Source organism: Mycetomoellerius zeteki, unplaced genomic scaffold, assembly GCF_001594055.1.
Source record: "Mycetomoellerius zeteki isolate Tzet28-1 unplaced genomic scaffold, Tzet1.0 scaffold821, whole genome shotgun sequence".
Lineage (NCBI taxonomy): Eukaryota > Metazoa > Arthropoda > Insecta > Hymenoptera > Formicidae > Mycetomoellerius > Mycetomoellerius zeteki.
In genome coordinates, this window is record NW_017257853.1 from 36,649 (window position 1) to 50,974 (window position 14,326).

The window sequence follows — 14,326 nt, forward strand, 5'->3', positions numbered from 1 at the left end:
CTACCGACTGTGTTCATGCTTGCTAAACTACAATTAAATCCCCGAATAGATACCCGAATGCGCAACGTAAGTTCAGCAAGAGCATATATGTACACCAAAGGTGTATGCGGCGTATAATATTAATTCAGCCGTTTATCGGTAAGAGATTCTCCAGTAAGACGGTACGCTGCTCTACAATGTTACGTGCAAGCATATATTACCAGTTATGCTGCACAGGAGTCTCAAAGTCGGCGCATCTCCGGAATACTGGTTGATCATGCCTTTATTAGCCGCCTGTGGTACTGGAATAGTTAAAGTTATCGGCTTGTGGAATTTTCTTCGTCTCGGTTCGACGGTAACAATCGGCGACCCAGCCACTCTATTTCCAAGTAATTTGGCCACCAGATCCGCCGGTATAGGATGTGCCTATATATAACAATAAATTTATTGAATACAATAAATAACTAATGGAAAGGTCTAGATCTGGAGAATATTATTAAATATAATAAATTATTTATTTTTGCTTTTTAAACCAAAAGTTTTAATTTCTTAATTTATAGAGACGTAGCCGATTAAAATTTTAAAATTAAAAAATGGTCAATTTCTTTGCCTATCGTAAGTAACTAAACGTATTTAAATGCCAAAGATGCAGATGGGAATTTGTATGGGAATATAATATATTTAATCGATGAAGGGAAACAGAAAAATACCTGCAGGCCGACTCTGATCTTCTTAGTAAGGGCCGCTTGCGGGAAGACAGCTTGTACTTGTGGTACAGCGGATGATGACACGGTACCGCCTTCGGGACCAACCGCATGGACCTCTTGCCGGATGCGAGATACTACCGCGAAGTAATGTGGGAAATCTACGGTGAGTATCCTTACGATACGAGACGTTTGGAGATCTTCTAGCTGGCTTAGCTCTGGAAATGTAAATGTCAAGGTGGTCTCAAGATTTAACTCAATGTCCTATCACTTGGGAATCGTAGAAAGGAAGTTACTTGAATCATACCTTCTCCCTCAAAGCTCTCGTTAAGCACATCTTGGACAGCCTCCTCGCTGGCTTCCAAGGTGTGCTCGCGCCAGGTCTCTCCGTTGTCTGATCGTAGAATTACTATTTCCCGTTCCTTTCCACGCAACGACGCGAAATGTGGCACTTCTATGATAACAGGGCTGTACAAAAACATTTCTTAACATTTGAGAAGAATTTGTCGTCATAATCATCAACTGTATGGTATAATGAAATTATTCTAAAAAGCAAGTCTTCAGTATATACTTTATACTTATCGTTAGTACAAAAATACGCAATAAGTATAAACCGAAGGCAGTCGGAATGGAAAAATAAAATCATGAAAGATGTCTGAGGAACATACCCCAGAAATTTTGCACCGACAGGACCTAATTCGAGGATACGACTGGCCAACGCTTCTCCCTCCATCAGGGGAGGTGGGTTTGTCAATTTGTCTCTCCTCAGGTATCTACAGGTGACGCGCATAGGCATTGCGGCTTTACGCGGTGGAACAATCACGCGGACGCCACTATGCCTGCATCCGCGCATCGCACCGCCTCTTGCGTCCACCAAGAAGGAAACCAGGAAGCTGAGGAGATTTTGAGAATATGTTACATTCGTTTACTTACGAGACATTATGAGAAATCGTCCGGAATAATATAAAAAAATTGCAATAAAAAAATTGCATTATATATGTGGAGGCTGCTTGCAAGAGATGCATACAGTCAAGGTCTATTTTAGGTACGCAAAATACGTGTGTCCTCGACATTACTTTCGCGCGCGTGCTACTATTTCGTTGCTATTGTTTTGCTATCAAACGTTTACAGCAATTTACTTTGATTTCCGTATAAAAATAGAATAAGTTTATTATACATTATTTGCATTCTGAAAGATCCCGCTGTAAACGATATAAAAAAGTTAGAGAATAGATTTACAATTGTTATAGCAATGTTTGATCACAATTTCATGGAAATCACAATAAACAAATGCCATAGTGAAAAATTAAAAATTGAACTTATATATGTGATATAATTCTAACATCAATGTCAGTCACAATACACTGTATAACTCGTAATTAATTATTACGAAAAGTGCGCAAAGCCAGAAAGCATAATCCTCGAGAAATTGTACTATAAGCGTGATATTTGTGAATCGGAGATTATGACGATCTTATGAAATTATTGTTAAAATTTAAAGACAATGCGCTTTGATCGCGTTAACACCATGATATTAATCGGCTGTAACGTGTCTTTCCTACAGTGATAGTGAGATAATTTGTGATGAGATAATTTGACTACACTCTACCGACACCTAATTGTTGTGCGTAAATATAATTACTTTAGCTTAATGTAATGTGGATAAGATAGTAAGATTATACAACAATGGGGGAATGTATAGCAAAATAAGATGTAAATAAAACAGCTATTTATACAGGTCGAAATCCATGTGGACATTTCTATGAGATGACAACGAGCTTACGAGGTGTTTGTGTGTATATAGGTGGCAAAATAAGAGATAAATAAAACGGCTACGTACGTAGGCCAAATCTATGAATATTCCTACGTGAGATGTCTATCATATGGATGTGATACAGTCGCAAGCACCAAACTACCGACATTGAAGGCAACGAAAGTGTCATCTAATTCGATTAAAACAAATTGGTTTCATTCAGTTGCTCTCAAATTACGTACAACGATGTCGGTGCCGAGAATCTCACTGATAAGCCTGTGAAGTATTCACAAGAGAATTGTGCAATGTATGTACAATACATCGCGCAACGGACATGAGCTCAGCAAGAATGTTTTCCACGGTATTAACACTTGATGTCGATTATTGCGGTTGTTCGAATACGAAGTTATTAAAGAATAGCCGCAGTTAATTTGTTTTTCATTTTAAGTTCCATATAAATTCGTCGACGCGCCTGTAAACCGCGTTTACGTACGTTTTTACTGAACAATTTATCGCCGAGAACGTAAAAAAATTCGAGATAACTGCAAGACATACGTGCCTGCTGTTTCATTCATTGTGCATTTTTTTATGTTAAGTTTTACTGATTTCTCGAGAAATCAAATTTATTTTATGACTCATCTTTCAGTGATCATTAAACGAGCTGTGTTTGCCGAGCGATGTATGATGTACGATGTTTCTAAGAATAATAAAAATCAGCGACTACAGAGGGTTGTGCGGTGACATATACAGGCTGTGTGTAACGACGGAAGGAAGAATAATCGAAAGAAAATCAAGGGGGTGATGTATATACACGGCAAACTGCAGAAGCTAAGATTGATGAGAAGATCACTTACTTTCTCCACTGTGGAATTCTGCTAGTAGCGCAAATAAAATAACAGAGAGGATCGGGAACAAAATAAAAAACGCGTTAGTATTCATTCGTTCATAAACATGATGATGAGATGACGTAAGAGATGATATATCGCTAATATTAGCACATTTTTACAAAACTTTTGTTCGCAAAATCAAATTCAATTAACACGAGACATTTGATTTATTACGTGATTCTTTTCTTTCTTAATATTTTGATTCGTTTCCATTGTATTTCGTTTTCGTAAAATGTGCTCCTGTTCATGATAATAATAATAATGATGATGATGATGATAATGATAATAATGATGATGATGATGATGATGATGATAGTGATTGTCGCTGATCACTTCGTAAAGTGCACTCATCACACGCAAGCCACTTTTCTATTGTACACGACTACGAAACAAGAAATAACAATAATAATTATGTATTATAGTAGAGAGAAAAACATATATAACACACTCACACTCTGCGAAAAGAAGACACGTACTTCGAGGAAAGAAACTTAAAATAATGACGCTCCGAAATCTGTTGTGATCTGGAACATTGATCGTTCTCGATTGTACACGAGAATTCGAGTTAACTTAAAAACTGCAGAGGAATGTATCTCTTCAAAATTATTATCGAACTAATTAACGCAACAGATTCCGTCACGCATAATCCGCGCGAAATAATTTTAACTTAAAATAAAATTATACAACAGAAAAACATCCAGTAGCAGCTATTGCAACGTTGAAATCTTCTTTCTACTTTCTACTATTTAACAATTTGTTGGAAGAACGATTCTTTTTCTTATAAATATTATAACATGCTCCTGTCATTCATTTTTGGACACAGATCTTACTATGTTTATTGTCACTAGTAATAATGACAATTTGTATGTCATTATGCAAAATTTATAAAACAAGAAGACTCCCTTATCAAATCCGACAGGAAAGAAAAGATAACGTAAAGGATATATGGTGTACCTGTCCCTCCACATCCCTTGTCCCTTCGGTGCGGTACTGAGAGCTGCCAGCGAGGTGCATAGGGACTCTAGGGACTCGCTATTCTCAAAATAAAACCGAGTTTCATTATCCGAATCAATAATCTTGCTTATCATGCTCATGCTGTCTCGCTCGTATAAGTAGCACTCTTTTCTGTTGTCACTGCATTCATTTTTAGTCATTACAGAAATGCTCTGTGCTTTTCTTTTGAATATATAGTGTCACGTGCAGAAATAATTCGATTAAGAATGTTGCATCATTATTAAACAGATAGGAGAAACAACGATCAAAATTTTCTACGTAAAAGGAAGAAATTTCATCATTGCGAATATTCTTCATTCTGTCCAAATCAGCCGGGCGGTTAGTACAAATTGCCAGTGATAAACAAAAGTACATTGGTCAAAGAATCGTTCGTCCAAGTGAAATGTGAAAAACAGCATGCTAAACACTAAGTAATCGAACTTCGCTACGAACAAGCAGGCTGTAACAAGAATATCAAGCGTTCTTGTTGAGCTGGTGGAATGACTGTAAACTATCGCAAGTCCTGTTACGAACATTAAGTATAAAACAAATTGTAGCACAAAAAATTCATTATGAACAATATACTATCACGTGTTTCGATATTACGTTTGATACGTGTTACGATCTTATACAATTATGTCTCACAGTAACAAGTTAACTTATATACATATATATATTTTAAGAAATAAGCGAACGAGAGTATATTTCGTGAGGATGAATTGAAATGTTTAAGCTAAATTTTCATACATGTGCCACACATTACTTTTCTTTCTATATCGGACACATTTACATCGAAAAAGTATTTTCTAAAATAGTTTTAACAATAAGTTAATATATACCACGTGCTTTGTAAACCTAATGCAGACTTGAATGATTAGGCAAGTATTGCACGCGATTTGAATAAAATGTCATCTATTATGAGTATTATGACGTATGGATATTAGGCACAGACAAGTTATCAACGATCGCGCGTTGATAACAGTGATGTAAATCTTTAGGCTCAACATGAGAACAAATATGAAGTCATTTATGTTGTGAAACTTATGTACAATCATGTGTACATTTTCATCCAGATTCGCAAAATGTATAATTTTATTCTTTCAATATTTTTTCAATTTAATATTTCACATATTAATATTTTACAAACACGTTCATTCTGTAATGTTTTATTTATCATGATTTTATCAACAATAATAAATAATCTCGATTAAAATAAACAATGTCTGAAATAAAATAAGAGTAAATAAAATTATCGATCATATTGCTTGTAATTATATGAGATTTGTTCTGTTACCAATCAGAAATTAAGATGATAAAATTAAAGTAATGAGTAATTCATTAAGTGGCCGATCCATCTGTAGGGTTAATCACAGCAGGAAACTTTCACCAACACACAAACTACATCATACTATAATACACATCATTATTGTTTCGTAGTATCAATACAGCATCGATCGCGATATGTATATCGGAGTACAAAGCCGCGTAATATATCGTGAATTGCATTTCCCGTAATATTAAATTAGATAACAATTTTATCCCACCTAAAATTTAAAATCCCCACAATTTACAATAGAAAAAGATTGGTGCGTGTAAAACTGAGCGAAATTTTGACATCAAATCAATATCAAGAAACTATTTTCTTATATATTACGTTAAATCTCTAAACTCGGATGAGAGAACAAAATATTATATTTTTTTTGTTTATATACTCGAGAATAGTAACGACGATTTTCGTGGAACAATGATAATCGTTCCGAGCTGCTTCGTATATATATATACATTAATGAAGTTTTTAATTTTACATATACGCAAGACGCTTTTTCTCACTATCGAATAAATTCTGATCCGTAAATATTAGATCATCAGTAACATGCGTCGAATTGTGAGCATGTCGTAATGTTATAATTTTAATATTATAATATATACGCTTATTACGGCACACCATGCAATTATAATTTGATCTTGCTGATTTGAAATGCTTTTTTGATGTCTTAATTATCAACAGAAGGAAATAACATTTACTTCGAGATTAAACTAGAAAAAATTATTACGATCATGAACACTTAAAAAAAATCCTTTATATGCTACATTGCTATTATGATTTAATTGAGTATTAAAAATTTGAAATTTAATAATATTTACAGTAAAATTTGTTGTACAAAAATGTATCTTTTTGAGCTTATATTGTAGCATTTAAATGAAATTCCGAAATAAATTGTATAATTGTCAATAATGAAATTTTGTCATTTTAAATATCCTTTATTTTATTAATAATGCTAAAATGAGAAAGAAAAAAGTAGATGTAATTACATACCCGACATGCACAGGATGCCTATTGATGTCTACATTGTCTGGTTTAAGATTGGCCGCGTTTGTACGTTGATAATGTTCTTTCGTAATCATCTCTGTTATAGTTGGCGCTAGAAAACACATTGCCATGCACGTTAAATTTATTTTCCGAGGATGAGCTAATCTGATTAACGTAATGTGCAGAGTAATCGAACGTTCAGTTCTGCGATACGTAGCAGAATATTAAGTGCTACAAAACATATAGCTATTATCTCGCGTTTCTCGTGTAATCTACCAACATAGCAAAATTATCGAATTATCAGTAGAATTGTATAAACAATGGATAAGATAGATAAAATTGCTTAAAAACAATATCACGACAAAGAGAATACCTAAATGTAGAATAAATTCCAAATTTAATTTTTAGCAAAATCACCAACTAACTAATGCAAAAGACTCGAAAGCACAGATAAGGACTTGACGATATTACTCTGATATCTGGCGAAACGTACGTGAGGATCCAACTATATGTTTACTTACCTCCGGAATGTCGATTATCTCTCTCGTCATCCGTCACATTCACGCGCATCGAGTCATCCCCCATGGACTTCATGTCATCAACAGTCATGTATCGGTACTGCTGCTGGTCGCTGAGCATTGGATCTTCACCTGCGATAAATATTAGACTTAATAATGCAAACGGAATGACACAGATATATTCGTAAGAGCGATAGAGTCCGAGGAGACGAATGAGACTTTCATATTTTGGAGTATTGTCGAGTTCAAATAAACTGTACGATATGTGAAGATATATTCGCAGATATATTCTCTACGGAAGTATGCGTACAAGTGAGAATGTGAGTTATGTGAGCTTGCAAATAAGGAAGAAACCATCGCCAAGTACGTTGCAGTGAAGCTGAAAAAGCGATATTTGTAGTTTGATGTTTTTGTAGAGGAGCACGTGGCTTGTCTAATGACTTAGAATGTTTGCTAACTAAATCAAAACTGTGTACGACCACCACTGAAAGGATTTAGTTCTTACGAAATAGAAACGTATCACATCGGATTAAATACATCGGCCGGTTTTAAATTATTTCAATAGTTCTTAAGTGTTTTCAAATCGCAGACACCACTCATTGATCCGAATGGAAAACAGAGCTGTTGTGCAGTTATAATGGTTACGTTTAGTCTTGCAAAGGATTCTGAGTCGTTTATAGTGTTGCTTTCACTTCAACCCCATTAATCTTCATCGTACAACCAAAATTATTGCTATGTAAAATAGTAATCTCCTTCTCAAACAAGATATTTGTGTAACTACAATAAGTCATAAAAGTTTGTAATTTTTATACATTCCGTTTTGAACATCTGATGGTACGAAAGAAAAAAATTAAGCTACACGATTTAAATGAATCCTTTAATAACAAAAGTAGTATAATGAGACCAATTATAGAGAAAAATTGTCTCGTACGTAATGAAACTAATCATAAATGCAATGATAAATTATAGAAGCGTTTATTAAAATTACGTTAGTAGCATTTCATCGATAAAGTTACACCTATAAAGCGAATGAATTTTTTCTTTTGCCTACTTAATCTGAATCTAATCAAAATCCAAAACCACTCCCACATCAAATATTTTCTTCAATTTTATATTTATATAAAACAAACATTTGTTAATGACGTCTAATAAAAATCAAGCTTCGGCCAATTTTATTCAAAAAACCGGAGAGAAGGAAGTTTGTGGGTGTCGCGAAATCACGTCATACCTTCTGTCAATTGAGGTCACGGTTGGGTACACCTCACACCCAAGAGGCACACATAAACGAACGTTATTCGATGGGACGAAGGTTGGAACGTATACGAACAGTATCACATTTTTCATACGACTGAGACATTCGCTTTATGAGCCTGCGTTATCAGATGTTCCAAGAATGTAGACCATGATTATCTAATGAACGGTCAGCCTACAAATTCGCCTCCTACAACGTCTTTCGTACCGTTACCATCATAATCATAAATTAACTTCGCGCGGCTTAGTGCATGCAAATTGAGAATGTTTCGAAATGGAAAGAAACCTCAACGCATTAATTGTTTGACAATCGCATTTTTTCTTAAGAATTATTCCGATAAACATCATATTTTTTCATCTTATCTCTCTTGTGAGAATTATTATTACCTCACTAAATAGAATCGCCTATGACTAATGTGAAAAACATCTCGAAAGCAAAGGCAATTAATAAACATACACGTGCGGCAAAGATTGTTGCAACAGCATTGCTAGTAATGTATAATAACAACAACAAAAAATTAATATATATAATATGAAGAATATTATACAAGAAATATAATAAAAAAATATTACTTAAAATGTTATAAAAATATGTGATAATAATAAAAAAGAAATCAGAAGTGGCAGCTAATAATAATCTGGAATATCAATTTCTTGATCGATGGCTTAATTAACGTAGCTTTCCAAGTGATTTAAATTTCGTTCAGTTTCATTGTTTTTCGGCGGAATGCAACGAATTTGATGTAAATATCTTTGGCACGCCGACGTCCACGTTCTTCGAGGACATTCCTGATCTACATTTCACGACAATTTCGGCGCAGTTCTAGAAAGATCTAGACCAGTTCTGCCATTACCCCATTCTTTTATGGTTCACCCATGACGTGACGTCAAGAGCTATCCGCGGAACTCGTGGTGTTGCCCGTAATATCTAAAATTAATGTAAACATTCGAAACGCGGCGGACGATGATACTTCGCGCCGCCGTAGGAAACTGTAACGTAGAAGCGCTAATTTTAACGATGTTCAAGGCCACGATGGCCAAAGAGCTGTGGCGACTCTTCCTCTCTTTTTCTTGAAAAGCTTCTGCTTTTGACCTATATCTTCCGCTGCAAACTACGCCAGCGAAATAGCAAGCTATACAATCATCATGTCGAATCTTGTTGAGTGCAGTTAAAACGTGACGTGCGTCATGTACGAGAATAGTACATACTAATCGCAATCAAAAAGAGAGAGAGAGAGAGAGACACCGCGCTTGTTTTAAGCGCGGGAACTAATCGGATTGGCGCCGAATAAAACCGATGAAAGATTCAACGGTGCACGTTCAGGGACGAGGGAAGTCGAGGCGTGCCGGAAAAACCTTCTCCTTCGATCGCGTAACACCGACCTTTTTATTCATGCAGCGTAATCGTGTTGCCGCAAAATCACGTTGCTTCAACGACACGCGACGAAGTAAATGTGTTTCAACGATCGTCAGTTTTGGTCGCTAAAATCCGCATTCGTAACGCAGAGAAACTTTTCTCGCAACGTCTTCTCCGTTGGAATTATTTACCGATTTATCATATCGCTCGCCTTGATCCGTGCATATCGCTGAGTGTTACATAAAAAGTGTACTAACTTTAGAAATCTTGCAAAATAAGTTGCCGTATCAGAATTTCTTTTAGATTCGAGAGACTCGTTCGAGAGACTTTATTAATCCTGATCGATTCGGATAAAAGGCGGGAGCTTCAATTAATTTTCTTCGCAGCGTTCCTTCCGACGCGAAAGAAGAAGCGAGAGAAAAATGCGGAAGCGATTCGATCTTACGCAATACCACTAAGCGCGATATCTTTTCACGGAGCTTCGTCGGGATTAACGAAGCATTTGTTAACGCCGTGAGGCTATTAACGGGATGATATTTCCTCAATGGCGTGATGCTTGTTATTCGTTCACCAGTCTGATCGACCCAATTATTCACCACGAGCAACGGCAATTAACCCTGCGGTTACGATACGCGACTTTATCGTAGCCGTACATATCTGAGCTGTGTGCGTAGGCGCTAAAAATATTCGCCGGAAGAGCCGAAAGTCCGTCAATTCGCGGGTGCGCTCCTCTTCCGACGGGCGAGTTCCGGCGCCCTTGGTCGAACGCGCCGTCGTCGTGCGATATCATCATTCATATCTGTTCATATCTCTCTGTGTCATTGACGGAGGGGAGGGCTTCGTCCGCTTCATTGTCGCATTCGCGCACGTAGTAACAGTAGCCGTATCGTAACAGTAGTAGCGTATCATCGGGTCACGTTCCTCGGTCCGCTCTATTAAACGCGGCGACGCTCGACCGCCTTGACGCGGCCGGAATCACGATTCACGGCGTCCGGATCTTCCGGCGTCGCAAGAAGACGATCGTTGCGGTCGTACCTGATCCCGTTGCGCGATATCGATGCTCTTTCTCTCCTCTGTCCGCTCTTTCTTTCTCTATCTCTATCTCTCTCTCTCTTTCTCCCTTTCTCTCTCTCTTTCCCGTGAATTCTCTTCACGAGCGGACAGACGGACGACACGTTTTCCGCGGATGCAACGCGTGGCACTGAACGCGCGGCGCAAGGCAGCGAAACGCGCGCTGCATGCGAATAATGTTTTTATCCGAGTCTCGCGAGTCTGGCGATACCTCGCGATACGAAGTTGAATCTTGGCGCGTTATTCGCTCATTCGTTCGTTCATCCGTCTGCTCGTTCGCGGCAATCGCGCGAATTTTACGCATCACATTTTGAGACACGCTGATATCAGGGCAGAAAACGGAAGTCTCATCTGCTAATTAACTCGTATTATTCGCGTTGACAACAAACGATCACGAATACGAAGTCAAACGGAAAATATGGAGATCGTCATCCACACGCGAGCTCTATAAGTCCCAAGGAAAATGCAGATGCAATCTACAAACGACGCGGCATTCAACGCAATCGAGCGTCGAGTGTTAATTAGCGCGGCAAATAATACTCGCGTCGAAATAATAAATACTGTTTTTCTTTTGCAACTGTAAAATTATTTCACATAACTGCCTCTGTATCTCGTACATCGCGCAGAAATACACGGGAATTCGAACAACAGTGGCATTCAGTGCTAAATGCGCGCTGAGAGCGTCCCTCGAAATCGGGGACGATTCTGTGGTTTGCGGTGCTCTACTACACTATGCTCTATAACAAAATTATAGCAGAACGCAATCGGTTGTATTCAAGTACATTTGTAACATTCATGATAAAAAAAAGAGATAACAAACGACACTCAAAGATATAATAAATTAATAAGTTGAAAAATTATTAGAAAGTTCTCTCTTCGAAATATCTCTGACATTCGATTCCCTTAATTTCTCTCCTTTTTATTTTTATCCGGTCCTTCATATCGCTTTATCATTCTTTATCTGCATCCCAGGATTAAATTAAATAACGTGATCCTAAGGGACTCTAATAAATAGATCTCACTTGCTCTTCTCCACATTTTTAAAAACATTTTCAATTTTTTATTTCATCGGTAATAGATATCCAAATATTGTTACAAAAGTGTGAGTATTATTATAATATTATAACAAAAGAATCGTCTTTTTCGGAGTCGCAAATATTGTTTTGTATTTGCGATAGAGCATAAAAAGTTGAGAACAAGAATATCGTGGATCTTAAGTCGCGACCCGAATCTCGATCTCTGCGTACGCACTACGCCCGAGGATATTCGTCATTCACTCCGCGGACGACGCGCCCCCGATTTCAAACAATGAGCTTACAGAGCACGAGCGTTTAGCTTTCATTAACAAACTTGCGAAAACACGGTCGCGTGGCGCGATACGGCGTGATCTGTTATCTCTTCGTAAGCACTGATTATCACGTAATAGTAACACCGGCGTCAGTAAATACAGTAACGAAGAGTAACACACGTGACGGTTCTACATGTAACGTGTTGAACATGTGTTATCCCTCTAGGATGAGAACGTTTCGAGATATTCCGGGACGTATCGACGTATATTTTAGCACCTTTAATTATCTCTGTCCGATTCATCCCGCATTCTTGTACCATTGAAATATTTACGTAAATCGCACTTTTTTGCTACTTGAATGTATGTTGATCGTTATTTGTGAAAATAAATTATTTATATAAAAATAAAAAGATCTTGTACTTTATATAATAGAATTTTGGAAACCTCATTATTTCTAATAAACTAAAGACTTCTATGTAATAAAACTGCTTAATGAAAAATAATATTATAAGAAAAATTTCCTTCGAGCTAATAATTTAATGTAGATTTTCAAGATACTTCTTATTGATATGTGCGGTTAAATATTTAAATAAACCAAATACTTAAAATTATAAATGCGATAAAAAAACTACATCGCAAAATTTTAAGATGCATCGGAAAATTAGATCAGTTTAATTAGTATCTCAAGCTGATGACGTAAAACAACTTAGACTTAGCAAGCTAGATAATGTTTAATTGAAAGAATGTGTTATGTCGTATGAACAAAGACTCGTGGGAAGTGAGCATTTAACGTTCATTAACGTTAAGTACGTTACTTAACGTTATGGAAACAGAGTCGCGTGGCGCGATACACATTATCGTTTTGTAAGCATTGGTTATCGGAGAAAACTTAAGCCATCATATTGTATAAAAAAAATTGTTTACATCACTTTTGCACACCGCGATTACATCAATTTGAAGTTTACGTGATGACTATACAGCTAACAATAAGTCGCTAATTCGAAACTGCGTAAGTGAGCTTAAAATCTTACTTCAAAATCTTTCGATATATAGGTTATCTACTTTATCCAACTTCGTTTATACTTTTTATTTAAAAAATTAAAAAAAACATTTTGCTAATACATAACTTTACTTTTGCAGATTTATACTTTATCTGAAATTGATGAAAGGAAACAAAGTTAAAAGTGATTTTTCATTTTTTTTTAAATAACAAATACATGTAATATTGTAGGAAGATTTTTGAGACGTAATTAGTCCAATTAGTCACAAAAAATTCATGGATTTAGATTAGAAAATTTATAAAGGATCAGATCATACAAAGTATAACGTAATCCTAAGAGAATCCGAATAAATCCCACTTGTCATTCTCGGCGTTTTTAAAGCCCTTTTAATTTTTTATCAGTAATAAATATCCAAGTATTATTATTACAAGGTTTTACGATCTGTTTAATTTTTTATGTAAAAACAATGGCATTTTATCCTAAGCGATCAAAGAAGGGAAAAATTCGCGTTCGTCTGTTTCGCGATTTCCGCTTAGCGAGCGATCGGATCAGGAGGATCGCGTTCGAACATTGCGGACAGACGGCTGCGGTGTAGTAACGCATAAGCGACGGTGTAACGCAACAGATGCACGATATTTACATAATACGTCACTGTTTCTGCTGCCACACCCGCACGAACAGCCGCACGTGAATCTCTTTTTCTTCGCTTTTCCCTTGGCCATGTTCGCCGATACGTTTCTCCTCACTCGCTCTTTCTTTTCCTCTCTTGTAGAATTCGTTCCGACGAATCTCCCTAGTCTGGAGGAAGCGTTCCGTATCCTCTCGAGCGTCGTTAGCCCACTGATGCACTATCGCGACGAGCCATCCGATAGACCGTCCGGAAACTTTGCATGCAATTCGTGCAGCACTCGATACGCAGGTGGCATGGAATGAATAGAAATGCAGCGACCCGATATATTTTTAATTTTTTACAACAGGATTTTTTACCGCGCACCGACGAATTGTAAGGTGATAACCGGCAACGTGTCATATCGGTATTTGTCTTTTTTCTTTCATTTTTTTTCTAGGAAATCTATCGACGCGTTTTCGACTCGCTGTTTCGCTCCTTATCGCACGACGGCTGATCAGCCGTACGGCTTATCAACTCGTAGGCCGTGGCCTCACTTTGAATATCGCGCACTGGCACACGGTCGATGGGGCGATCAGTGGCTAA

General features: G+C 37.0%; 1 protein-coding gene across 17 annotated transcripts in view; it reads right to left on the minus strand.

The window, feature by feature from the left end:
• LOC108729984 (ankyrin-3) overlaps nucleotides 1–14,326 on the minus strand; it is an 86,921-nt gene that overhangs the window by 31,651 nt on the left and 40,944 nt on the right. For 11 of the 17 annotated variants that reach the window (XM_018459403.1, XM_018459414.1, XM_018459410.1 and 8 more), the window contains 7 exons: nucleotides 7,149–7,277; nucleotides 6,634–6,739; nucleotides 4,278–4,355; nucleotides 1,352–1,576; nucleotides 991–1,151; nucleotides 690–901; nucleotides 201–405 (listed from right to left, as the gene is read on the minus strand). In XM_018459403.1, the coding sequence (XP_018314905.1) occupies nucleotides 201–405; nucleotides 690–901; nucleotides 991–1,151; nucleotides 1,352–1,576; nucleotides 4,278–4,355; nucleotides 6,634–6,739; nucleotides 7,149–7,277 (1,116 nt within the window). Of the gene's footprint in view, nucleotides 1–200; nucleotides 406–689; nucleotides 902–990; nucleotides 1,152–1,351; nucleotides 1,577–3,290; nucleotides 3,312–4,277; nucleotides 4,356–6,633; nucleotides 6,740–7,148; nucleotides 7,278–8,373; nucleotides 8,457–10,788; nucleotides 10,972–13,753; nucleotides 14,056–14,326 lie in introns of those variants that run through there. The other 6 variants (XM_018459411.1, XM_018459412.1, XM_018459413.1 and 3 more) reach the window with 6 other exon arrangements.